The sequence below is a fragment of the Prionailurus viverrinus genome, chromosome X (genome assembly GCF_022837055.1).
Source record: "Prionailurus viverrinus isolate Anna chromosome X, UM_Priviv_1.0, whole genome shotgun sequence".
NCBI lineage: Eukaryota > Metazoa > Chordata > Mammalia > Carnivora > Felidae > Prionailurus > Prionailurus viverrinus.
In genome coordinates, this window is record NC_062579.1 from 102,698,477 (window position 1) to 102,723,202 (window position 24,726).

At 45.8% G+C, this 24,726-nt stretch overlaps 1 protein-coding gene across 2 annotated transcripts in view; it reads right to left on the reverse strand.

Annotated features, from left to right (window-relative positions):
• Positions 1-13,582: 13,582 nt before the first annotated feature.
• HS6ST2 (heparan sulfate 6-O-sulfotransferase 2) overlaps positions 13,583-24,726 on the reverse strand; it is a 290,932-nt gene continuing 279,788 nt past the window's right edge. For both annotated transcript variants that reach the window (XM_047844119.1, XM_047844118.1), the window contains one exon: positions 13,583-15,030. In XM_047844119.1, coding sequence (XP_047700075.1) covers positions 14,151-15,030 — 880 coding nt within the window. In that variant the 3' untranslated portion in view covers positions 13,583-14,150. The remainder of the gene's footprint in view (positions 15,031-24,726) is intronic.

Consider the following 24,726-nt stretch of genomic DNA (forward strand, 5'->3'; position numbering starts at 1 on the left):
ATTCCCTGCCAGTAGGCAACTTGCCGAGATCTCTGCTGAAACCTTGCAAAAGGTCCATCACCATCCTGTCCTATCTTTTCCTTCTTGCCAGCCACCAAATTGGAAAGGAACGGCCATGCAAAAGAGCCTTACCCTCTGTGTTTCTGTGTGTGTGTGTGTGTGTGGGTGCGTGCACGCGCATGCCCGCGCACATGTCCTTCCAAGGACTGCCTCAATGCCTCAACTAGCTGTAAAGATTCAATCAGAAATCCTGAGGGGACCTGGGTGGCTCAGTCGGTTAAGCGTCTGGCTCTTGGTTTCAGCTCAGGTCATAATCTCATGCTTTCGTGGGTTCAAACCCTGCTGTGTGGGCAGTGTGGAGCCTGCTTGGGATTCTCTCTCCCTCTCTGACCCTTCCCTGCTCACACTCTCTCAAATAAATGGATAAACTTAAAAAAATTCCTTGAAAGCAAGATGAAGGGACTTCCAGGAGAAATTCTTCACAAAAGTACTGTTTCCTTCAATCACCTGTATCACCTATTCTGAATAGCAAGTCTATGTTTGATTTTCGAACAATTTCCCTATAATATTGTATATGCCCCGAAAGAACTATTAAAAGGTGCAGATAGCCAGACACATTTTGCTTCATCAGTAAAATAACCCAGTGAAGGGCCCTCATTAAAAATAACAGCAAGAAATAAATTAAAACCAGCTTAAACACTGTGGAAGGAAATCACCTTATTAGGTTGGTAAAATGATATCTCTCTGGGGGAAGTGACAATGTGCTATATTTAAAGGAGTACCAATGTTTGGATCAAAGTACATGGGTGCTGAGTTAGTCAAACAGGCAACTTGGACACACTCCAACAGGGGTGTCGGAGACAGGCCATCGTTTACTGCTGTAAGGGAGTAAGGAGCATTTGATAGCTTATAGGATCCAAAGACTGAGGGCTAAGTCAAGGCTGTTGAGTTGGCTTTATAATGATTCCACTTGCCTAGGCTGAACTACATTTCCTAGTATTCCCTTTCTTGCATGTTTTGGTTACAGTGGTCCACAAGAGAGGTTCTTGTGGGATTTTTGGAGGGCAAAAGGGGAGCAGAAACCATGGTGCGGCTCATCCATCGTGTTGCTTATCTGCTGGCTCACTTTGTTGGTGTGAGGGTTCAGCTGGGCCTACAACGGCTCCATTTTCCTTGTGTTCTCCTTCAGCTTCTTCAACTTCTAGACCAGATATGTGTGTGCTTAGCTCTGTGACAAAGTGTCTTAGCCTCTGCAGGACACTCATGACATCAAGATCAAAGCAACAAGTACTGATATGGGTTTCAGTTCATCCTCTTAAGTTCCACAGTGTTCTTGTCCTCCCCCACTTTATTATACCCATCTTCCCTTCCGAACTGCTTGCCCCGTGGACTTCAAGCTTCAGCATCAGGCACAAAGGCAACTACCTTCCAGAGACAGCTTAACTACATCCCACAATTGTGTAATGCCAGATCCCTCAAAGAAATCTCTTTATGGACAGATATATGTCCTTATGGATCTGCTTCTCTGATTGAACCTGTGACTGATACAGGCACGTATAGATGGGCCACACACAAAGAAAACCTATGACACCACAAACTGCCCCTGAACTTAGTGAAGTTTTTCCAAGAATATAATTCAATGAAGAAAACCCCAATAAATTTCCTCATTGGAAAAAATTTAATCTAAACATGCAGTGTCCATTATGAGTGTCCATTATGGGCAAGTCAATGATGGAAGACAGAAAATGTCTAAAAAGCATGCTTTCCCCTAAAGAATATATTTATTGTTCAGTAAGGGAGATAAGGCAGGCATGCAAAAGATAAAATTCAAGGCAATATATAAGCCTTGCAAGAGAGGTTCAAAGTGTTGTCAGATTATTTTTCCCACCAAGGATCCAGTATCTAACAGTGTATACAAATGACCACAAACATCTTAGTTTATCACCTCCAAGGATATGTCTACTGCTCTCAATTTTTCCAAAGTGTATATAAACCAGATAAAACAACATCCTAAGTAGTCACATAAAAGGTTATTTATTGCTGGAATAGTGCTCTTACAGAAGAGTTGCCAGGTTGGGAGGCCTCCAAGGCCAGGGGCCAGGGGCCAGCAGCCAGGGTGCTGTGTCATGTGCATTGGGGCCTGGTAAGTGGGTTGAGCGGATGGCCACGTCAGGGCACTCCCTGCTGTAAGCATGTGCTCTAATCCCAAGGACTACCAGCAAAAGGACTGATGTTAGACCCCTGGTAGTCAAAGGCTACCTTAGTGGAAAATCCAAGACAGAGAATGTGGGGATCGGGGGTGATTCTTTCCATGACAAGTGATCCTTTGTGACAAAAGCCTTTGCAGCAGAATTCATTTTAAATATTCATCAGTCACTGGTTCATTCATGCAACAAACATGTATTGAGTAACTAACATGTGCTTCCCCTCTCTCGACACCCTGCCACTTCTCATCCTTCACGTTGTATTTGAAATGTCACCTCCCAGAATAGCCTTTGTTGTTCCACCCTAAATATTTCCTCCTTATCATTTTGCTCTATACATTTCCTTTATGGCACTCAGCATGGTTTGGCATTCTAGTTGACTGGTAAGATACTTGGATTAATGTCAGTCTCCAATAGTAGTTGATCATAAGCTCCACAAAAGCAGCTGTCATATCTCTTTTATTCATATCTAAATATCCAGTATGAGCACAGACCCTGGCATGTAGGAGGTTAGATACTCAGTAAATGTTTGTTAAATGAGTGACGGGGGGAGGTAATTAGGTAACTAAAAGAATAAGTGATAGCAATGACCTCAGACAGCCTAACTCATTACCGCCCAAAGATATGCCTGCCCTGATATCAAGTTTTGGAAAGTGTGTATAAATCAAAGAGGACAAGATCCTAAGCAGTCAGGCAAAGTGTGATTTACTGTTCCTGGCTGAGCTCTGGAATGGGGGTTGGCACAGAGGCTGAGGTGAGTGCAGGAGAGAGGTAACTAAATTCAGTCTGGAGGACTTCAGGAAAGACTCACTGCAAGTGGTAACATTGAGGCAGAGTCCGAAAGAAGAATAGGGCTTAACTCTGCGAAGAGGGTGCCTTTATGTGGCTGCATTACGGGGTAGGGAGCATGCGGTGCTAATGGAGAAGGTAAGAATGAGCGGGGGGTAAGGAATAGCATCTAAGGCAAAGGGAACAGCGTGTGCAAATGCCCGGCGGTGAAAGGATTGCTGACAGGAGAACTCAAATAACTCCTTTTGGCTGGTGCAGGGAGTGTGCGGGGCAAGTGTTGAGAGATGATACAGGCAGATCAGCAGGGGCTAGGTCATGAAAGGTTGTGAATGCCAGACTAAAGAATCTGGAATGACACTCGAAGACATTCATAGAGTGCGCTTTATTTACAAAGATACCATTTTGTTGGTTATACACCAGGGATGACAGTCAAATGCATGAAATAATACTAAAATGCAGTACTGGTAGAGAAGATACCATAGTTTTCAGATACAAAACTGGAACATATGGACTGACAATGGAACAGTATAATAGGAATCATGATCATCGTGGAAAATGTAGAACATTTGGCTGATGTGTGGTTTTCCTCTACTACATTCAACAGACAAGGGATTCTGAGTACAAAGCTGAGTACATCATGTGCATCTGCTGAATAGTAATTCCTAGTATTGTTGAGGATAAATAGACATTGTTCTTAATTATTAAAAAAAGGTATCTGCCAACTTTAGACAGGTATTACCAGTGAAGTGTCCCCTATGTGTAAAATACAACACTGGACCTCATGAGCAGAGAGTGGAAGAAAAATATGATGCCAAAAAAAAAAAATAGAAATCTCATTTCTGCAGGGATGGAAATACTTCCTTTTAGGACAGTGAATCCAATTACTGGGTAACTTATGAGAATACAATGAACGGGGCAGGGGAAGAATGTAAAACATTGCCAAGAGAAATGTTGCAGGTGTTTCATAAAAATTTACCTAATGAATAAAACATATCAGTTAAAAATAAGAATCAGTTGCTTCAGTTTTGGAAATGTTTACCTGTATTAATCCAATCACAACTGCAAAGCACCAGAACTCTGTTCTAAAATGCTTTGCATGTTTAACTCATTGAATCATTACCACAAATCTATGGAGTAAGTACTATTATGATTTCATTTTTTTAAAAATGAGGGAAGCTAGGCTCGGAAAGACGAAGTCATTTACCCTGGGTCACACGGCTAATGAGGGCTTCAGCCCTCATGAACCCAGGGAGTGTGATTATTATAGTAGGAATCTCAGAAAAGATTCTGCTTTAGGTTGAACGCCAACAGGCAATAGAACAGAGCACAATAAAAACAAAAAATAACGTGGAAGTTCTTAAAATTTCTTTTTTTTATTAAAACTTCAGGGTATTGCTGGACACTCCAGATCCAGACAGACCTGAGATGGAATCTCATCTCTGCCAGGAATTACCTGTGTGAGCCTAGGGAAGTCACTTGCCCTCTCTGGGCCTTAAAGTAAACCTGTAAAATGGTGGAAGGAGGAATGGAAATATGATATGGGTTTGCCTGGTGGCGGTAGATCTGAAACACGTTTTTAAAAATGCTTTCAGATTATTTCAAAAGAAATTTTGCTATTCCAGGCGCATCTTACCCATCAAGTATGGAAAGCACATGCTCGCTTCAACTTACACAAGTGCGCTGTATGTGTAGATTGTGTAGAGTGATAGTCTTTAATAGGAAGCGCAATCTATGAGGTACAGAGGGCCCGGCTCAGATGCGAGACCAAAACCATTTTGTTGGACATTAGGAATATATTCTAATGCTGTAGAGTTGAATTGGGAATTATGCCCCTGAAAATCAAAGCGCAGAACTCTTGGTCAAAAGACCTGAGACCAAGGTCCAAGTTTGGCCGCTTCCATTTGTGAGGCCTAGAAGAATATTTATGGGTCTAGTAATACTGGGTTCAAGGGTGAGGGGATCTCGGGCTGCCTCTCCAAGGGCAAAGGGGCCAGGCAAAGTGGGCTGGGTATCTGTGGGTCCAGAACAATCCAAAGAACCAGAAGGAATCTAGTTGCTTTGTGACTATTCGTAACTGGAGAAGAAACCATTGTTAATTAAATTTCAGAGAAGCCAGGGGCACCTGGCTGGCTCAGTCCATAGAGCACTTGACTCTTGATCTCAGGGTCATGGGTTCAAGCCCCATGTTGGGCATGGATCCTACTCAAATTTTAGAGAAGCCGGAAATGGCTTCCTGGCTTATCTGTATCAGGAGCTCAAGGCCCTCTATTCCTGGCTGCTGTCCTGGAGGAAGCTTCTGCTATAGAAGAGAACTCCATCTGGAGTCTGCAAGGGCTCCAAAGGGCTTGCAGACAGACCTGGATGTGAAACCAAGACCTGCCATTCAGTAGTTGTGTGCCTGGGGACACATCTCTCTAAACCTCAGTTTACTTCTCTGTATAATGGGGAACTACTAAAACGTGCTTGCCTGTGTTTTTGGAAAAATGAGAAGAAGCTTCTTCTCCAGATGATGTCTGGCAATTGCTTTTACAGAAACATTTACAGATGATATTGGGGAACTGCTTCAAAATATTACAGTTTGTAGGGAAAGTAAGCGAGGACATAGATTAAACAAGATTGGCCAGGAGCTGATAATTACTGAAGCCGAGTGATAGGGACACAGAGGGTTCATTATGCTGTTCTCTCTATTTGTGGAGAGGTTTGAACCTTCCCATAATGAAATGTTTTAAATAATGAATAAAGCAAAGAGATCGAGCTCTGGAGTTCCAACTAGGTTTGATTTGGGCTCCCGCCTCTAAGTACTGGGCACGTTAATTAAGCTCTCCTGAGCCTCAGCCTCCTCCTCTGTAAACTGTGGGAAGTAATTATTCCTGCCTCACAGGGTAGCTGTGGAGATAAAATGAGGTTATGCGTATAAAGGATTTAGTAGAGCATCTGACACAGAATACCCTTTCAAAGATATTAGCTACTACTGCACCATTGTTGCGGTCGTTTTTGGTGTTACTGTTATTAATACACGGAGGGCCAAAAAGAGCTGTTGGCATGCCGTAGGTGTTTAATGGATGGTATAGATCCTGAGCTCCTAATCTGGCCAGAGGCGTTGAAGTCTCCCACCTGAGTAAGAACTCGTTCTCCCTTAGTGGAGTGGAGCTGTTATAAACGTTCAGAAATTTCCATCCAAGAGCAGGACCAGCTAAGTAGCCTCCAGCTGAGCCGGGAGAGCCTTCCTCTGTGGAGCTTCTGTGAGCAGGGGGTGGTTGGAGATTAAAGACAGCTGGAGACAGGCAGCTCTACCCGGGGTTTCACTCACAGAGGTCCAGAACGGTCTCTCGGGCCTGGGAAATGGACTCAGCTGGGAATCTTTTTTATTTTTTTTTTAAATTTTTAAAGTAATCTCTATGCCCAGAGTGGGGCTCAAACTCATGACCCTGAGATGAAGAGTCACATGTTCCATTGACCGAGCAGATCAGGCGACCCCGGAGATCATTTTCTTGATAACAGTCTTCTCTGACCTCCCTTCCCAGCTTCCTACTACACTGGGCCTAACTCACAGTAAAGTGCTCAATGCAGGTTAGTCAAATGAATGGACCAGAGTAAAAGAAATCAAGTTGCCAGAAGCCAGACACTGGGTCAGCAAGCTGAAGCTGGTTAAACAAATGCCTCCAGACTCAGGGCGGGCTTGCTTGCAGAGCCTGGGGCTGGCCTAGCCACGACGTGGGGCACAGTGCTTCAGGGCAGGGGGAATCAAGTAGGGAATGAGAGAGCAGAGCTTCCGGCACGACGTGAACGACCTACTTGTCTTCATGCCTCACAGAGGTACCACCAGCTTGAACTTGCGTCTATCTGGGGGTGGCTTCCTCTGTTCTGTCCAGACACATTCGGGGTGGAAACTCTCACTTGTTCAACTGGCTTGCTCTAATTGGTTGCTACTTGCTTTTGACCCCAGGCTTATTAGAGCTCATTAGGACTCTATTAACATGGCAATCAGCCTATGTAAGATGTTACGTATAGCCTTTTAGAGTCAATGATACTTCAAAAACTCCTATTTGAATTCATTTGGGAAGTCTCGTGCCTGGGATGAGGAGTAAAGAGCTTTAGCCTGGAGCAAAGGTTCAAATTCAAGTAGGGTGGCATTCAACTTCAACGGGTGGGCGGGAGAGCGGGAGGGGAGTTTAGGAAGAGTTGAGGTGGGATTATGGAGAGTCTCTCGCATTTAGCTGAGTGTGGACTTGATCCGCAGATAGTGGTGGGCCCCTGCTACTTTCTGAGGAGGGCAGTGCAGTGATCAGACCTATGATTTAGGACAGTAGCTCTCACATTTACCTAACCATATTCGATTCATCTTCGAATCATCTTAGAATCTCACCAAAAGGCAGAATTCCCTTGCTTTGCCCCTGAGATTCTGATTCGGCAACTTGGCAGAGTCTGGGCCAGGGAATCTGCACCCTTAAGCAAACACATCACAAACACTTTCTGAGACCACAGGTCCGTGGTGAAGTTTTGAGACGCAGTTTCAGGAAGATGAGTGCGGCGGTCAAGAAACAAGCTGAGGACAGGAGAATAGGAAGACACCGCCACCATCCAGGTGTGCAGTGTATGGAAATCTGACCTTGATACATCAATTTATCTGTACTAGTCGGTGCTGAGGGTCCTTACTTAAACTCCCTTCCCCTAACCCTAACCCTAACCCTAACCCTGAACGGGTTGCAAAGCCTAAATCTAGCTCTTCGATTAAATTCATGAAGTCTTTACCATATAACCCCAAGCACCTTAATCCTGTTCTAGCTAGTTTCAGGGACGCAAGCCCTCTCTGGGGTCTGAGAAAAAAACCACTCTTGCATTTGAATTAACCCATGAAAAAGCTGGTTAGGGTTGGCTCCAGCCGGCTGGTTGGGCCCCATTAAGTTATGGTATAGCCCTCTCTTTTAAGACTTGACCTTTCCGCTCAGGGCCTCCTAAGTCACGTGAAATCCAGGAGCGCATTTTCAAGTCACAAAAACTGTTAAACTTTTCTTAGGCCCAGTTAGGCATCATTGAATCCTACCTACATTAGTGAAGTCACAAGATTTAACCAGGCATAATGAGAATAGCATTTATGCAACTTAATGAGATTTGATGAGGATTATTGAACCTTGTCCTGCCCTGAAGGCAACAAGATCAAAATTTAGCAATTCAAATGGGAATAGGAGCAAAGTATTCTTTTTCCTCTTCCTTTTTTAAAGAGAAGCCAGCTACCTTAATTTACAAGACTTGCGTGGGCCCTTCGTGACTGCTAATCTTATAAACTAGTATTGCTAACTTTTAATGGGTTTCCTCTCCCTCCTCCCTCCCAGGTGCCATATACGCATTTTAACAGGGTCTTCTGGACAGGCTGCTGTCACCCAGAGTAGACTTGGAGCGTGGGAATTCTAGGGGCCCACCTAGACCTGGGAGGGAGGCAGCTAGACTTCGGGGGGGCCTCTCATATCTCATGCAAAGAGGCCCACGCTGCAGCAGTGTTGGGTGGAGAGGTGGGTGGGGAAAGAAGGGGGCTGGTGGTGAGTCATCCTTGCCTAAGTGTAATGAAGTAGGTCCCAAATGATCCAGGGACATCAGATAATTCATTTGCGTTGCTCGAGAGAGCGGCAGTGACTCACTTGGCCTTTTGTGGATTAGATCTTTCAGAATGCTCCTGTCGGGAGCTCTATTCAGAACTCAGAAGCAAACCTTAGGATGGTTCTTTATATATTTAATTATGTGACAATTGTGAGATATGTATTTTATATTTTTAGAAAAGTTTTAAAAATGAGTCACAATGGGACATACACTACTTTGTGCTTATTTTCTTGCCAATATTTTCAATTCTTGATCTCAGAGTCAGTGTTCAGCTATTAAAAACATGGGCATTCTCAGACATCTAGCCTTCATGCTAATGCCAATAGTCACGATAATGCTAATACTAGCCAACACATAAAAGGCTTATTCTGCGTCAGGCACTGTCCTAATCGCTTTACAAATATCACCTCATTTGATGCCCACAACAGCCCTCTGAAGTGGGAGCTATTATTTGATCCATTTATAGGGCAGGAAACTGAGGCATAGAGAGGTTAGGGACTTCCCCAAGGTCACAAAGCTAGTTAAGTGGTGGGGCTGGGATTCAAATCCAGGCAGCATGGATCCGGAACCTATGCTGTCAACCTACAACACCGGCAGCAATCGTTTTGGGTGCTTAGGGGGAACCATCCACCGTATTCCAGGTTTGGAGGGAAAAGCATGATACGCTGTTGAACTTAAAAAAAGGGGGAGGGGGTAATTGAATAATGAAAATGTTGTGGTTTCATTTTGTTATCAATATTATATGTGTGTGTGTGTGTGTGTGTGAGAGAGAGAGAGAGAGAGAGAGACAGCCAGCCAGCCAGAGAGACAGAGACACATAAAGACAGAGAGATGGGGAGAGAGAGACATTAGATTTGAATGGTAATAAGACAAGGAGATGTGGAAGAAATCACATAATTACACTAGTTATTTTGAGTGAGTGAGAGTTGTGTAGGTAATTTCACTTTTTACTTTACATACCTTTATTGTTTTAATTTGTTTCAAGGATGTGATTGAACACACATACTGAAGAACTAATTAAGCTTTTAACTATACTAACAGAGTATTTGAGAGAATCCTGAGAGAAAAGATCAGAATCTTCTCTGTTCTCGGGCTTAATGCAGTGACTTTCATGTAATAGGTATTCAATAAGTGTTGTTTGCCATGTTGTGTTATTGGGCAGTGTGTCATTTTTATCACACCCCTCGATTCTCTCAGACCCTGGGCTCATTATAAACTCTGTCAAGATTTCACTATTTAGGACATTTCATTGTTCTTTAGCACAGGGGTTGCCCAGTTTTTTCTCTCATGTCATGTGAGAGCAGCCAGAGGAGATATGGAAAGAAATGGGCGTGGCTGAGCTCCAATCAAATTTTATTTACAGAAGCAGGCGGCAGGTGACATTTGGCCCCAGGTTCACAGTTTGGGGATGCCGGCTCTAGCCAGTCACAAGTGTCCCTGGCCCTGAAAAACAGCTGATTTACTTTGTCCTGAGGATACTTTTCTCCCGCAGTTCTGAGGGCTTTGCACACTTGTGAAGGTGTGATTGATGTATTATAAATTTACTTTGGGATTTTTCGGGTGTTGATGTGATTCCTTTGATGTTTAAACCTGTCAGGTCGCCTCATTCTTGCCGTTTGACAGATTAGGATTGTCTTATTCCACTGTCCCACTGGATGACACTTGGGGTCCCCATACACTGCGTCTTGTCGTGCTTTTTACAGAACACCCAGTTTTTGTTCGTTTGCTCAGTGGAATCCCTAGTGAAGATGAGAGAGAGGGGACTCTTCCTTAGGACAGGGCAGCAGAGCCGTGGGCTGCACGGCAACGCCCCGCCCCCAGACCACTCTGTTGCTTTTCTGCATCTCAGACATGGGGAGACGGTGGAGATCTCAAGCCTGTCGTGTGATGCCTTCGTGCTTCTTTCCACCCCTCGCAGAAGGAAATCATCCGCCCAAGTGTGAAGGCTCTTTCAGACCTTCCACCCATTGCCTCCCCTCCTCCACAAACATAGTCCATTTGGACATGGTTATAACTCCTATTGAGAATCCTCCGTCCTTAGGAACTGGGCCAACCAGTTTTTTCTTCGTTATGGTTCCTCTCTGGGCAAACTCAATAGTCCATTTCCTTCTAAGCCAACCCTGATCTTGTGCCCTGAGGCATAGATGGTGCAGGGTTTTCCTTTTTCCCCACTTCAGTAAGAGTGCCCTGCTCTCCAAGAGTACCCTCTTCAAGGGAAAAGGGAAGCAACTTTTATTTCCTATTTCAAATTCTTGGCCTCTGTGTTCCTGTTCACAGTTCCACCCAAGGAACTTACACAATCAGGACGATCGGCCACCCGATGCTTGCTCAACAGATAGCCAATGGGCAAAATTTTCTAAGTATGAATAGTTTGCAAGCTAAATAGTTAAAGCGTCCAGATTTGTAGCTTCCTTCCCCTCTAATCCATGCAACTGATACCTAAATTCTCTTTGGAGAAGGGAAAGGGTAAATCTGTAAATGGTCCTGTAACCCGAACCATAAGTTTCTTCTGAAAAATATGTACTTGCACAAAATTAGATCATATTATATTCATAACCTTAAAAGCCAATACTTAACTGCTTACCTTTAACCTCTATCCTGCAGACATGGGATAGATAAGAAATAAAGGGCCCGTTTTTTTCCTTTTTGCATGCTTGTAAACATGCAAGTATCTAATAACATTTATGTGAAAACTCATACGTGTTTCATTCGCATAAAGGACTGAACGTGTGAGTCTCCCCAAATTCCTATGTTGAAATCTTAACCCCACTCTGATGGTATCTAGAGGTGGGGGCCTTTGGGAGGTGATTGGGTCAGGAGAATGGAGCCCTCACGAATGGGATTAGTGCCCTTATAAGAAGAGGCCAGAGAACAAGCTAGCTACATTTTGCCATGTGAACATACAGCAAGAAGTCAGCCATCAAATGGAAAGAGGGCCCTCCCCAGAACCTGACCATGCCGGCATCCTGATCTCAGACTTTTGGCCTCCAGAGCTGTGGGAAAATAAGGTTTTGTTGTTGATAAGCCACCCAGTTTATGGTATTTTGCTATCGTGGTCCACACTAAGAGACATAGCAAACCTTGTCTTTCCTGGACAACTTTGTGTTACTCAGAAGAGGAGACAGGGTGGACTTCCAGAAGGAAGCGCCCAAAGCTAAGGCCATTTTTAGTGTGATAGATCAGAATGGGTTATCTCATGTCCAACACCTAGTGGCCGAGAGGGAAAAAGGAAACTCCTTGAGAAAAGAGAATTCTGTCCATGGTGTCGCAAACTTGAAATCACGAAATTACTCAGAGTCTGTAATTTAAACTTTATTTCATATCTATTGTTAAATTACACAAAATCAGCAAATGGTCTGTAAAGCTACACCATTGGACAGATGTTTACAGTTGAAATCATGGGATTTATATGATAATGACAAAAATGTGTATTTATCACATCCCTTATATACAATAATCGGTATAGACAGAGAAAATGCACTTAATCTTCACAAGCCATGCACACCACGACAATATAACACAAAATGTTTTTTCTGTAACAAGCTTTTCCACTGGCTCTGGCTTCGTCCTGCTTTCCAGCAGTACCTATCAGTTTTAAGAGCAAACACTGTGAATCGAAACTAAACAAAATTGAAATAACCACAGTGATCTACAGGATCTTTATTTTAAAAACACAACGTACACAAAATAGTTTCACTCAAAAACATGTGGATTTCAAGGCGTGTCTGGGTTTTAAACAAATTCCTTTCGGTTTTTCGGTTCTGCAAATTCCCAGGACTGCAACACTGTTGGACAAAAGAAACTTTAGATACAGTGATACAAGCTCAGCGTCAAGCACATTTACTTTTAAACCCAAATACTCAGCTTCTTGTCCAGCTGGTGGCCATAGTATTACAGATGAAACTAGATCATGCAGATAAGCAGCAGATTGTACAAGATGTGACTTTATCATCGCACTTCTAAGCATGTCGCTCCTGAAAACATAAATGCCACTTCCAAGTGTCTTGCTAGATTCACAGCAGGGGGTGAGGGTTAAGTCCTTACAAAAGCATAGCAAAACCCATAAAATGGAAACTTCCCAGAATCCTGATGCTTGCCAGCACAGTGGGGGACGTGCTCCTTCTTGCTCTGCTCGATTCATAACCGATACCTTAAAAGTATTTGTGCAGAGACTTAACAATATGAAATCACTCTCCTCAATGCATATGCTCCTGCTACTTAACCTCACTGCAGAGCACTCTTGCTGTTTGTTCTTTCTAAAAACAGAACCTAGTAGGGGGTTAGCCAAAGCATCGAGGTACAGCTTTTGGTGTTACTGAATAACTGGCTATCCTAATGCTTATTCTACCATTTCCCCCCTCTTGTAATTGTCTACAATCTGTCAACACGCACACACAAAAAGAACAAACGGGCTAGAAGTAGCCAGCCCAACTGGAAACGGTACAATAAAATTGTACAAAAAGTCAGCAACAATTCACTCACATTCCCGTTCACTTCTATCTGATCGAGAATAACTTCAGCAATATTTTTAGACACGTTATCCTGTTCAAGAGTTTCTTGATAAGGACCTCACTACACAGACATTGATAAGACAATTCTATAGAAAGAAAGTCCTGACTCTAATCCAGGATTATGTATCACAAGAAACTCAGCAACACGCCATTTATATGATGAAGAAGGATTCTATAAATGGGTTGTTTGGGAATGAGCACAACTCGGAGAAGCCTTAAAATGAATGAGAAGCAGAGCCAAAAGGATTCCAGAATTGTTGAAATTACAGTGCCCAGAAAGTGTCTGAAAATTAGATCTTTACACTGGTATTCCATTTGGGAGAAAAGGGTTTTTGTTTACTATGAGATACACCCTGTTTAAAACCTTTAGACAGTAGAAGGTAGAAAAAGTTGAAAATTCCAAACATCTCTTAAATAACAAGATACGAATCCTGTTCTACTTGAAAAGCCAATATTTTTACATAAAACTACCCATGTTTCAGACAGAAAAATCTTCGTTTCTATTGTTTGGTAAGATTTACCACCAGTTCTTATTCCATTTAAATAGATTCCTTGGTAAAATCAGAAGAAACTAAAAGGTTTCGTGGTTAATTGCAGTTTTTTTTTTTTTCTGTTTATATTCATGCCTACCCCTGGAAACAAATGTCTGCCTCCAAGATTGAGCTTTAACAGTGTATCAGGAATAATTTGGAGTCCGTTTCTTAGCCACAAGTTGAATGGCCACATTTTATGTTTTCATTTTGTCTCTGACTAATTTAAGCACTTCTTAAAATATAGAAACAGCAATTTCTGGCAAGTCTGGTTTGGTTTTTGGATTTTATAAATACTCCAACAAACCAAAAAGAGACAATTTAATTATATACCGAGAGTTGTTTTACCCACGCACAGTATAACATTTAATTGAAAGGCAACTGTAAAGGCAACATCTTAACTTTTCCTTTAACTTCCCAACTTAAGGAAGCAAGATGTGTTTGGAAACTCTCACGTTTTAAGATCTGCCATACTCTTACTGGCGCTTTGGGACAAGTGCGCAAAGGCCGTTGGGAGCCACTTAACGCCATTTCTCTACGCTGCCTATGTAGTCGTTGGTGCCATTGCTGGTGTTGCCATCACTCTGCTCTTGGCCTGCGCTCTGCTTCTGGCTTTCACGGTTCTCCTTGTGGCTCGAATTCTGACTCGAATTCTGAGTCAGGTTCTGAATCAGATTCTGAGTCACATTCTGATTGGCATTCAGATTTGGGTTCTGACTCGGATTCTGACTCGGATTCTGGCTCTGACCCTGACTCTGGAAATGGGTCTGAAGGAACCTCCCCTTCAGAAATTTGCGTTGTTCCTGACGCTTCTGCCTAGCTTCCTGATGCTCCTTCTGCCTCATAAACTGATACCTTTGCAAAAAGAGATCTTTGGCATAGCTGTACAATTCCATATCCAGAAAATTTAGTCCCTCAATCCGCTTTTGGATTTCCTCATTGATCTCAACACTAGAGGCCCTGGTGGTATTGTATTGGGTAAATGGCGAAATAAAGTTCATGTTGAAGGTTTTCTCAAACAGATACTGGGTCTTTCGCTGAAACTCAGTGAGACCGAAGAACGCCATGTGCTTCAGATTCGATTTGGCACTTTCCAGGAGGACCTTGTTCCTCTGCTTCTCAGGCATGACAGACAGGTTGTAGCAGCCTACTAGGGTCAGGTCGGAGAGCATGCGTACTTGGCGGTTGTTGGCTAGATTATAGGGACAGTCCATGAACTCTTTTAGGGGGCAGCCAGACCAGTCATCGCCAGTGTAGCAGCTGGGCAGCTCTTCTGAGGTTGGGGGCCTTCCATCACAGACATGCAGGGATGCTTTCCATGTGGCCCCTCTCTGGACATGCCTCCACTCGCTCAAGTACCGGGACACTGGGTCTCGGAGGATGGTGATGTAGTGGAAGTTTCTACAGACAAAGCACAGAGAACAATAGTGAGAGATGCGGGTGATGTAGGTGGAGTCAGGGAGATGCATGGCGGACGTGATGTTCACCGGTCAGTAAGGAAGGCAAAAAGGGAATGATGGTGATCTGGCAGCATTTGTCCCGTGCACTGTGCTGTAGACCACTGTCTGAGCCCTACGAACCTGGCCAGGAAGCTAATTCTTTTGCCCGATTTGCTGGTACTGCAGCTAAAACAAGTAGGAAAAGTTTAGGCCTAGGACATCATCCCTGTCATTCTTCACTCCCTCTGCCTGCTCCCCCTGCTTGGCTTGCCCCAATCAATGAGAGAATCTTCCCAAAGACCTCATTTGCTAAGTAGGCAACCATTTTATTTCATACCCCCCACCCCTAAACCTGCATCAACTGATCACAAAATGGACACCAGTGGAAGCAAGTGATTTTTTTAATGTTTTATTTATTTTTCAGAGAGACAGAGAGACAGAGAGAGAGCACACAAGCAAGGGAGGAGCAAATAGAGAGGGAGACACAGAATCTGAAGCAGGCTCCAGGCTCCAAGCTGTCAGCAGAGAGCCCGACGCGGGACTTGAACCCACGAACCACGAGATCATAACCTGAGCTGAAGGTGGACTCTTAACCGACGAAGCCACTCAGGTGCCCCACAGGTGATTTTATCGAAGCAATAATGGAGTTGATAAGTGAGCTGAAATTCTAATCTTTCTTACTAAATATACGAAAGCATTCCCCCAATATGCAGTCTAAACAGGATACCTTATTAAACAATAAAACCGCATTGAAAGGGTGCCAATATGATGCTTTGATTTTGGCTGTTGTCCTAACATCATGGCTCCTTCCTTACGGAAGTGGAATGTACAGGGAGGCAGAGCAGCCCAGGGCCTCCAGAAATAAACATTGCGGTTAGTCACCGACTGAAATAGACACGGTAGCTGCCAATGGCATATATGCAGGCTACTACCTCGGTTTCAGCCATTGCTGAAAACTTGCCCCACCCCTTGCTGCCAGCCCTCACCTCTTCCTCTGTGGCACCATAGGACATCCACCCTCAGCTAGCACGTCCACACCTAACCTTTGTTAAAACGCTTTTGATACGGAATGGTGATTCCTTGTTTGTATTTCTGCTTAAACTATGTTTTCCAGAACGGGGGCTCTGGGCTGCTCTTCTAGAACTTCCAGGGAATTGGAGGGAGAGAGCTGGGGACTGGGAAGGCCATGCCTTATCGTGGCCAAAATCTCTGGGTGATCTAAGCGCCTTGCAAGTACCACAGAAAGTGTCTTTTAAATTATTTTATATATTTTTCTGGAATAAATAAGCATGGGGGCACAGGAGAAGCATCTGGGAGTGAAAATGGAAAGAGGCCTCGACTTCCTTCACCTACCTCATTGCTTTTCCTAGGACCTGACTTTGCTAGCACCACTAAAATTCATGTCTGTGAAGTCCCACTGCTTTACAGCCAGCAGCTTTTGTTGTCCCGCAGCCTTTACTAAGAAAGGTGACTCTTCCCCTGGGCTTTCTCCTTCCGCTCTTTGTTCTGGCATTCATTCACTCCTTCATGCAATACATATTTACTGAGCCTCTATGCTACGCTGGAGGCAACAGCTTAGCGGCAGTCTAATTATTTGGAAAAAAACAGAAGCTTATGAAGTCCAGTGACACATTTGGATTAATCTTTGAACCAGCTTTACCAGGCACACATTACAATGGGGGCTGCTGGGTATTTCAGACCCCCATAACAGAGTCACCTTCATGCTTAGCTGATAGTCCTCCTGCCCTGACTTTTTGTACTGGTTTAAGCCTACAGTGACATCTTCTGGTAAATCCGGGAGTGACCCCCCCCGTGCAAGTCTGAGGCTCTTCGTCCTAAAAACACTTTCAGAACAGATAGATCCCAACCACCGGGGTTAATGTCACAACCACGGTTTTGGAAGCAGCATCCTCACATAGGAAGAGAGAGGAGGCGCCACAGAAAGGCAGAGACATCCAGAGTCTCTCCCTTTACGGATGTGTCTCCTCGTGCCCATATGAGATGAGGGCAGTCCAATGTGGGAAGCCTCAGTCTCTACACTGCAGGGATCGTCGTAGCCACAGAGAAATCAGATGAGCCCACATGCACCACACACACACACACACACACACGTGCACACACTGCCCTGGTGGTAACAGCTGTCTATGCTCAGAAGACAATAGCTCGGGAGATTCAGTGGTTTCCCAACAGCCGGCTTCTTGCAGGGAAAACAGGCCTGGGCTTCCAGACCGCGTCCCCTGGAGACACTTGGGGCTGCTTGAGAGCACGATCCCAGGGCTGAAAAGGCCGATCTGCTGAAGGGCTGGTCTCCAGGAATGGCCGGCAGCCTCCCGAGTGTGTTGGAGGTGGGAAGGCAGGTGAGGATAACACCTGGGAGCTTTGGTTGGGCAAAGAATCCAGGAGGCTCATTACTCTGAGTGGAGAGCTGTCGGGGAAATACAGAGAAACAGTCTCCCCACCTAGGGCACCTGAGGATGTGACAGCCCAACCCACGGGGAACGTGACTGGGGAGGCCAAGAGGCACAGAAACACGAGTGGCGGTCTTCTGCCGGTCACTTCAGTTCCAGCACCTCGAGTGGGCCTGGCGCTGGGACAGGCACCAGGGAGGCCGACGGCGCCGAGACCTGGCACGTCAATATCACGTGTCGTTAATGGCTGGAGCGAGCAGAGGGCCAGAAAAACAAGAATTAGATGAGGCAAGAAGAGAGGAGTGGCGTGTGGACGCACAAAGATGAGCAGGAACACAAACTAGCCTGTTGTGTGCGGAGGAAGTGCCCCGAGACCCCCTGGCTGGGAATTCAGCGGGGAATGGCAGGGCTTGGGATATGGACAGGTAGCCACCCACCTGGCAGCCCTCGGGTCCCCCGAGAAAGGATTTAGACTTCTGGAGATGCCAGAGAGGGCTTTAAAGGGGTTTAAGCGGGGGAATGACACGAGATCCGTGTTTTAGAAAGCTCGCCAGGCACAGAGTGTGGAGATGGAATTAGGGAAGCTAGCTGAGGTCATTGCACAAAACAAGACAAAAGAAGGAGGACACACTAGGGACATTTTTAGGGGGTAGAGTTAGCAAACCACGGTGTCAAAATGAACACAGGGGACAGGAAAGAGGAGGGTTAAGGACATCCTTGGGTTTTTGACAGCCGGCCTCACGTGCCCTGGGGCATCCAACAAGAGAGCTGAATGGACAGGTACAGTGCTCCGACGGTGATGTGGCCTTAACATAAAGATGTGGCAGTGCCACCAAAAAGTACTAGTTTCAAACCGTGACAGCCTACTTAGGGATCCATTTTTAATTCCACACGTGTGGCTTCAACGCCTCGAAGACAGCATTTAAATACCTCCGAGGTACCTCTAGGTTTCTCTTCTTTATGCTAAATATGGTTTTCAACTACTCTGGACACTGCCTCAAGTTGCCCCCCGTGTCCGCTTGTTTCTTCTGAATATGTTCCACTTGATCGGAATGTGCCCTGCAGGCACAGTCTGACGAGTGACACATCGGGACAGTCTGTCACCTCCCTCATTCTCCACACCACGTCTTCTAATGTCGCCTCACCGCCGACACACAGTCAACTGAACTCTTTCATTTGTTGTTACACATACACCATTTTGAGACCCAATCTGCTTTATCCTGGACCTTGATCCTGGCCTTTACTTGTGGCCCTGTTTAATTTCTTCTTGTTCGAGTGGGTCTAAGCCTGTCAAAACACACCTGGATTCTGATCATACCCCCAATATCTTCACCCTACCTCCTTATTCCTTCTGGCAATGCCTGTATGCAGACATGGGTCAAACATCAGACAGCAGATCTGTGGTAGCTGCTGGAAATCTCCCTTCACGTGGACGTTAACTGGAAGGGTGCCGCTGAACGGACCAATTTAATTTTAAATGACTGAGCCATTTAAAATGGCTCAGCCCCAGGAAAATCACACTCAGCCTGTTTCGGTTAGTGGTAATGGGACAGAGATATCTTGCGACGAAATGTGTCACTTAATTAAGATGAACAGGTATCACATCTTTAAATTGGAGTCAGGACGTCCCATCGGTTACCCAGGTGAATTTAATAACCACTCTTTGGTCCGTCCGTGTGCCCGTGATGCCGTACAGAACAGGCAGAACAACATGAAAGGTTTGCCACCCTCTATGAGTCTAGGCCAGCTCTTTGCTGTCATTGCCAAGCAGCGGTGGAAACAACAGCGACCGACAAAGCGTGAAACCTGGGGGCCACCCCAGACTCTCCTGTCTTGCTCACCACCATCATGGGAACATTCCCCAAGTCCTGCTGATTCTAGCTCGTAGGAACATTCAAGTCCATCCTTTCTACCACTGCCTGGGCTCAGGCCCTTATTTCTCTACTGGGTCACTGCAGCAGGGTCCTGGCCCACCTCCCTGCCTCTGGTCTCATGCCTAGCCCACCCCCCACCCATATGGCACACGTCTGACCTGTCATTCCCTAAGACCTCTTAATCCCTGACACCTAACACGTCAGATCCAAGCTCCTCCCACACAGCCTCGTGGGGGCTGGCAGCCACCTTTCTTTCTCTCCAGCCCTATTTCTATCAAGCTCCCTCTACACAAGCCTTTCTCAACCATCAGTGATTTTGCATCCCCCCCGCCCCGAGTCTGGCACATTTGGCAATCTCTGGAGACACTCTGGTTGTTGCAGCTTTTGGGGGGGGCATGTGCTACTGGCATCTAGTGGATTGAGTCTAGGGATCCTGCTACACCTCCTACAGTGCAAAGAGTTACCCAGTTCCCAATGTCGGTAGCTGACAAATCCTGCTCTTTTCTGTATGCTCCAGGTATGGAAAAGTAGTTTCGTTTTCCAAATCGGTCCCAGGCAATGACCCGACAGGCCCCTTTCCTTTGGGGACGGAAGGCCCACTCTTTTGAATGGCCTGTGTATTTTTTTTTAAGTTTGTTTACTTTTGAGAGGGAGAGAGAGAGAGCAAGCACACGGAAGTGGGGGAGGGGCGGAGAAAGAGGGAGAGGGAGAGAATCCAAAGCAGGTTCTGCACCGTCAGCACAGAGCCCGATGCAGGGCTCGAACCCACAAACTGCCAGATCATGACCTGAGCTGAAGTTGGGACGCTTAACCCACTGAGTCACCCAGGTGCCCCTGGCCTGTGTATTGTTTAAGTTACCCGGAAAACGCCTTCGAAACTCAACTGTAGGGGCGCCTGGGTGGCTTGGTCGGTTAAGTGGCCGACTTCAGCTCAGGTCATGATCTCGCAGTCTGTGAGTTCGAGCCCCGAGTCGGGCTCTGTGCTGACAGCTCGGAGCCTGGAGCCTGTTTTCAGATTCTGTGTCTCCCTCTCTCTCTGCTCCTCCCCTGTTCATGCTCTCTCTCTGTCTCAAAAATAAATAAACGTTAAAAAAATTAAAAAAAAAAACCTCAACTGTAAGCTTGCTTCCTCCGTGAAACCTTCCTCAACCTTCCTGGGCAGAGTGAACTGCCCCGGTATTCCTCTGTTCCAGCTGTGCCCGCTGTAGCATTTATCCCTACGTGCTGGGATCGTCCAGTGATTTGCCTGCTTCCCCCGCTGCACTGTGAGCTCTGGGAGAGCAGGGGTTGGGTATCATTCATCAGTGTAAGCTCCTCTGGGTCCGGCACAATGTTTAACATAAAAGAAGTGTTTAATAAAGGATTGTCGAATGGATGCAGCAGAAGCAGCAGAGCTTAGGATGAGCTAATAGGAAAGGCATCTTTTTCTTTGATAAGGAAAAGCCACTAGATGTCAGTATTAAATAACAGATATACCACTTTGTACCTGTGATGGAACATGTTAAGGCCATCCAGTTACATTTAGCCGTTGTCCCTGACTTTGTGTGCCGCAGACCAATGTTACAGAAAGCTGTAAAGTTAAAGGATGTTAAAAGTAAGTGGATAGAAACGGGTACCATTTTTTCATTTTTATTTGAACAGATATCCTGCAATAAGGGCCTGATTCTAAGTCACAGAATCCTAGACTTGGCCAGAGCAAGAAGAAACCTTTGAGATGGCAAATCATCTCAGTCACACACTTCACTTTAGAGGTGGGGGAAATCGAGGCCCTGAGAGCAGCACGGATTTTCCCACAAGACACAAGTTGCTGACAGGCCTTGGGAATCAGTGGAACTGCAAGTATTCCTGGGCTGAAGGCCGATATTCTTAGCAGATCCTGCTTCATGTCCGTCAGTTTCCCCGATGGCACGATAAACCAGGCCCGGGATAACCCTCATGAGGAGGAGATGTTTGCTGCTGAGAGAGGGCACTTCTTATACCAACTGCATAGCCAGGAGCTGGGGGGCGCTTGGGCCTGCTGCTTACACATCAACACCCAGCTAGACCATGAATCGGATATTGTTATTCTCATGGTGAGGATGAAGAAACTAAGAGAGAGGTGATTTGCCCCGGTGTCACGTAGCAAGTCAATCAGGGGTGCTCAGACCGAGCCCATTTCTCTCCAGAACCTGGGGTCTTCACATCCTAGAGCTGGGACCCAAACCCAGGGCTTCCGCTTCTGTCAACAAACTGACGTTGTGGCTCCAGAACCAGCAGCATCAGCACCACTTAGGATCTTGTGAGAAATGCACATTCTTGAGCCCTGAATGCAGAAACTCAGGGGCTGGGACCTGGCAGTCTCGGTCTTTTTTTTTTTTTTTATTAAGTTTATTTATTTATTTTGAGAGAGAGACAGAGAGAGACAGAGAGAGACAGAGAGTGAGCAAGCGGGGGAGGGGCATAGAGAGAGAGGGAGAGAGAGAATCCCAAGCAGGCTCGGCACTCTTAGTGCCGAGCCTGACACGGGGCTTGAACCCACAAACTGTGAGATCATTGTCTGGGCCAAATCCAAGAGTCAGACACTTAACCGACTGAGTCACCCAGCGGTCCCATGGCAGTGTGTGTCTTAAGAAGCCCTCCAGGAAATTCTGGGGCACAAGCACGCCTGAGTCCGTGATCCACTATCTTAGGCATGTGTCTTCAGAGATTTCAAGTCAGAGATCCCAGGGGCTGCCCAGAGTATGGGCAAGCCAAGTGGGTGCCCAAGAGCAAGCCTGAGACCCTCGCTGCACTCTGTGGACAAGCCTAAAGGATGCCCATTTCTGTCCTGGGAAATCCCAGGGAACTCTGCCTGAGCAAAGCTATGAGGCTCATGCCGTGAACATCTGTTTCCCTTTTAGGCCTCTGGTTCATGAACGAGGGTCTTCTTGCACCACTCAATGGAAAAATAAATATCAAATCTATTTCTCTTATGGAAGAAGGCCAACAAAACTGTACAAGTTAAGGTCACAAGAGTGATCAATAAAAAGTTAATTTAAGAAAGGAAACAAATTCTTAGCCCAAATCAATAGGAGTGGACGTTTTATTATACCTGTAGCTTAATTTCATACTTTTTTTTTTTTAAGTTCAGCCTTTGCACATCATGTTCCTGGAGTAATGACGAGTGGTAGCACAATGTGAGCCGTGGTTGGTGGCCCTCAGTACACTGTGCAAACAGTAGGAGTTATATATGACAACGAGTCATCAACGTTGAAGGTCTGATCTCCTTCCTCGGTTAATGATGCTGAAACCAACCACATGGATCCTCCTGCATGTAAATGGCTCGGTCGAAGCGAGGGGAATGGCGTTCAGACAAAACAACATTAATATGTGAGCACGGAGTAAATCAAAGTGGAGTTAATTGAATCAAAGGCACATAAGCCTCTGACGGGATTGGATCCCTCAAGACCTGGACTTGCCATTTTAACTGCTTTTCTTGGGTGACTCATGCTGGCAGTCCCCAAAGAGGAGTTCCATAAACGCTGTGATCAGCAGTGGCTGTGAAAAAAGTGGGATTTCAAGAGGGGAGTACTTTGAACTATGTGGACGCTCATTTAAATGTGTCGTTTCTGGTACGTTTGTCGAGACCCTCCTGTGGCTCAGTCGTCATGATTTTATCTGATTTTCTTCCCGACACTAGGGAGACCTAAGTGATCTGGACACTGAACGTCTGCTTTTGCCCTTCAAATTGAAGCTGTGGGCTCATGACAAGGCCAGACCCTCCTGGACAACCCGTGGCAGGGAGGGAGCAAGACCCCCTTAGGAGCCCACTGATGGCTAAGACGACCACGTCTTCCACTGCTTCTTTGAATGGATTGAGTAGAGTCCTCAGCACCTGCTGGGTGTAATACCAACTTGGAAGAAATTGAAGGTCTCACCCACCAAACAATCTACTCAGTTCGCTTGCACAGGATTTCTTGTTTATTCTTCACACACCACCCAAAGGAGCAGGTCTATGTATGTAAAGGAATAGCTTACTTAACACCTCTATTAAATGATCTCTTTTCCTTTGGCTAACTGAAGCCTCTTTTTAACATGTCTTCCTTGTGTTTAGTATTTTTTTTTTTTTTTTTTTGGTAAATCTCTTTTTTTTTCCCCGCTCCCATGTTTCCTGCCTTCCAGAAGGGTCAGCCTGGTGAGGGGAGCTGGCCCGGTTTAGCCGAGCAGGACCTTCTGCCCTGTGGCCCCAGGCTAGGGCCAGGTCTTCAGCCACGTGTCTGTTGTGAGGGCACGCTCGCCCGAGCACAAATGGGACTTTTATTAAACAGAAGGATGTTTTGCTAAGCCGTTCTTCTCCTCTTCCTTTCACAAAGCAGCAAGACGATGTTTTCTGCTTTGTTGAAAAGGAAGAAAAGAAGATTTCTAATGTCTGTAAATTCAAACCCAACGTGAAATTCTTCGCGTGGTAAGTCCTGGTGATATTTACTTCTTTTTAAGAGAAATCTAGCTCTCTTCCTTCCCAAAGCCCAGTAGGCTCCCAAGTACATAAATCTAAGGACTTCTGCAAATAGTGAGAAAAATGAGTTCTTTAACAAGATGTGAAATTCCGGGTTTTATGACCCGTGGTTACCAGCCTTCACCCAGAGTCCACTCAATTGCGCGGCGGCATGAGAAGTTCTGCAGCTTACACTGCGCCCTGAAATGTTTTGCATTCTGAAGTTATTTTGTGAGTCTCGGCTCATTAATACTCAGTGTGTTGCTGAGGTGCCAAGAAGTTTCAGAGAAAAACTCGTTCAGCGTGTCACGCCCCGTGAAGGGTTGTGTGCTGCCCACGACACGTGGAGACCGGTTCTGCCACTGATTAACAAGCTCACACGTCCTGCCTTCCCTGCCCGCCTGCTACTTCTCAGCTCCCTGAGTGTTTCTAAGTGGCATCCCTGTGTCAACTGTCATGGCCTGAGGGCCGCCATCCCAGGCAGCCGGCAAGAGGGGTCGGCTCTCTTCCTTCCTTCAGAAGGGTGGGCAGACGTAAGCCAGGGCAAGCGTCAACCCCTGGACGACAGGAGGCTGGGGAAATGTCTAAATGCGCCACTGAGACCGGCATGGTTACTGTCGTGCACCTCAGATGAGCACCTTCGGTATCTCTTGTCCTCAGGCTCTATTGTTCCTGACCTGCTTTTTTTGCTGGGAAGCACGTCCACTACAGAGCACAGGTCCGAGGTCTCAACCAGGAAGTCATAAAAATGGTACCATCATGAGGCGCCTGGGTGGCTCAGTCGGTTGAGCGTCTGACCTCAGCTCAGGTCATGATCTCACGGCTCGTGAGTTCGAGCCCCGTGTCAGGCTCTGTGCTGACGGCTCGGAGCCTGGAGCCTGCTTCGGATTCTGTGTCTCTCTCTCTCTCTCTCTCTCTCTCCC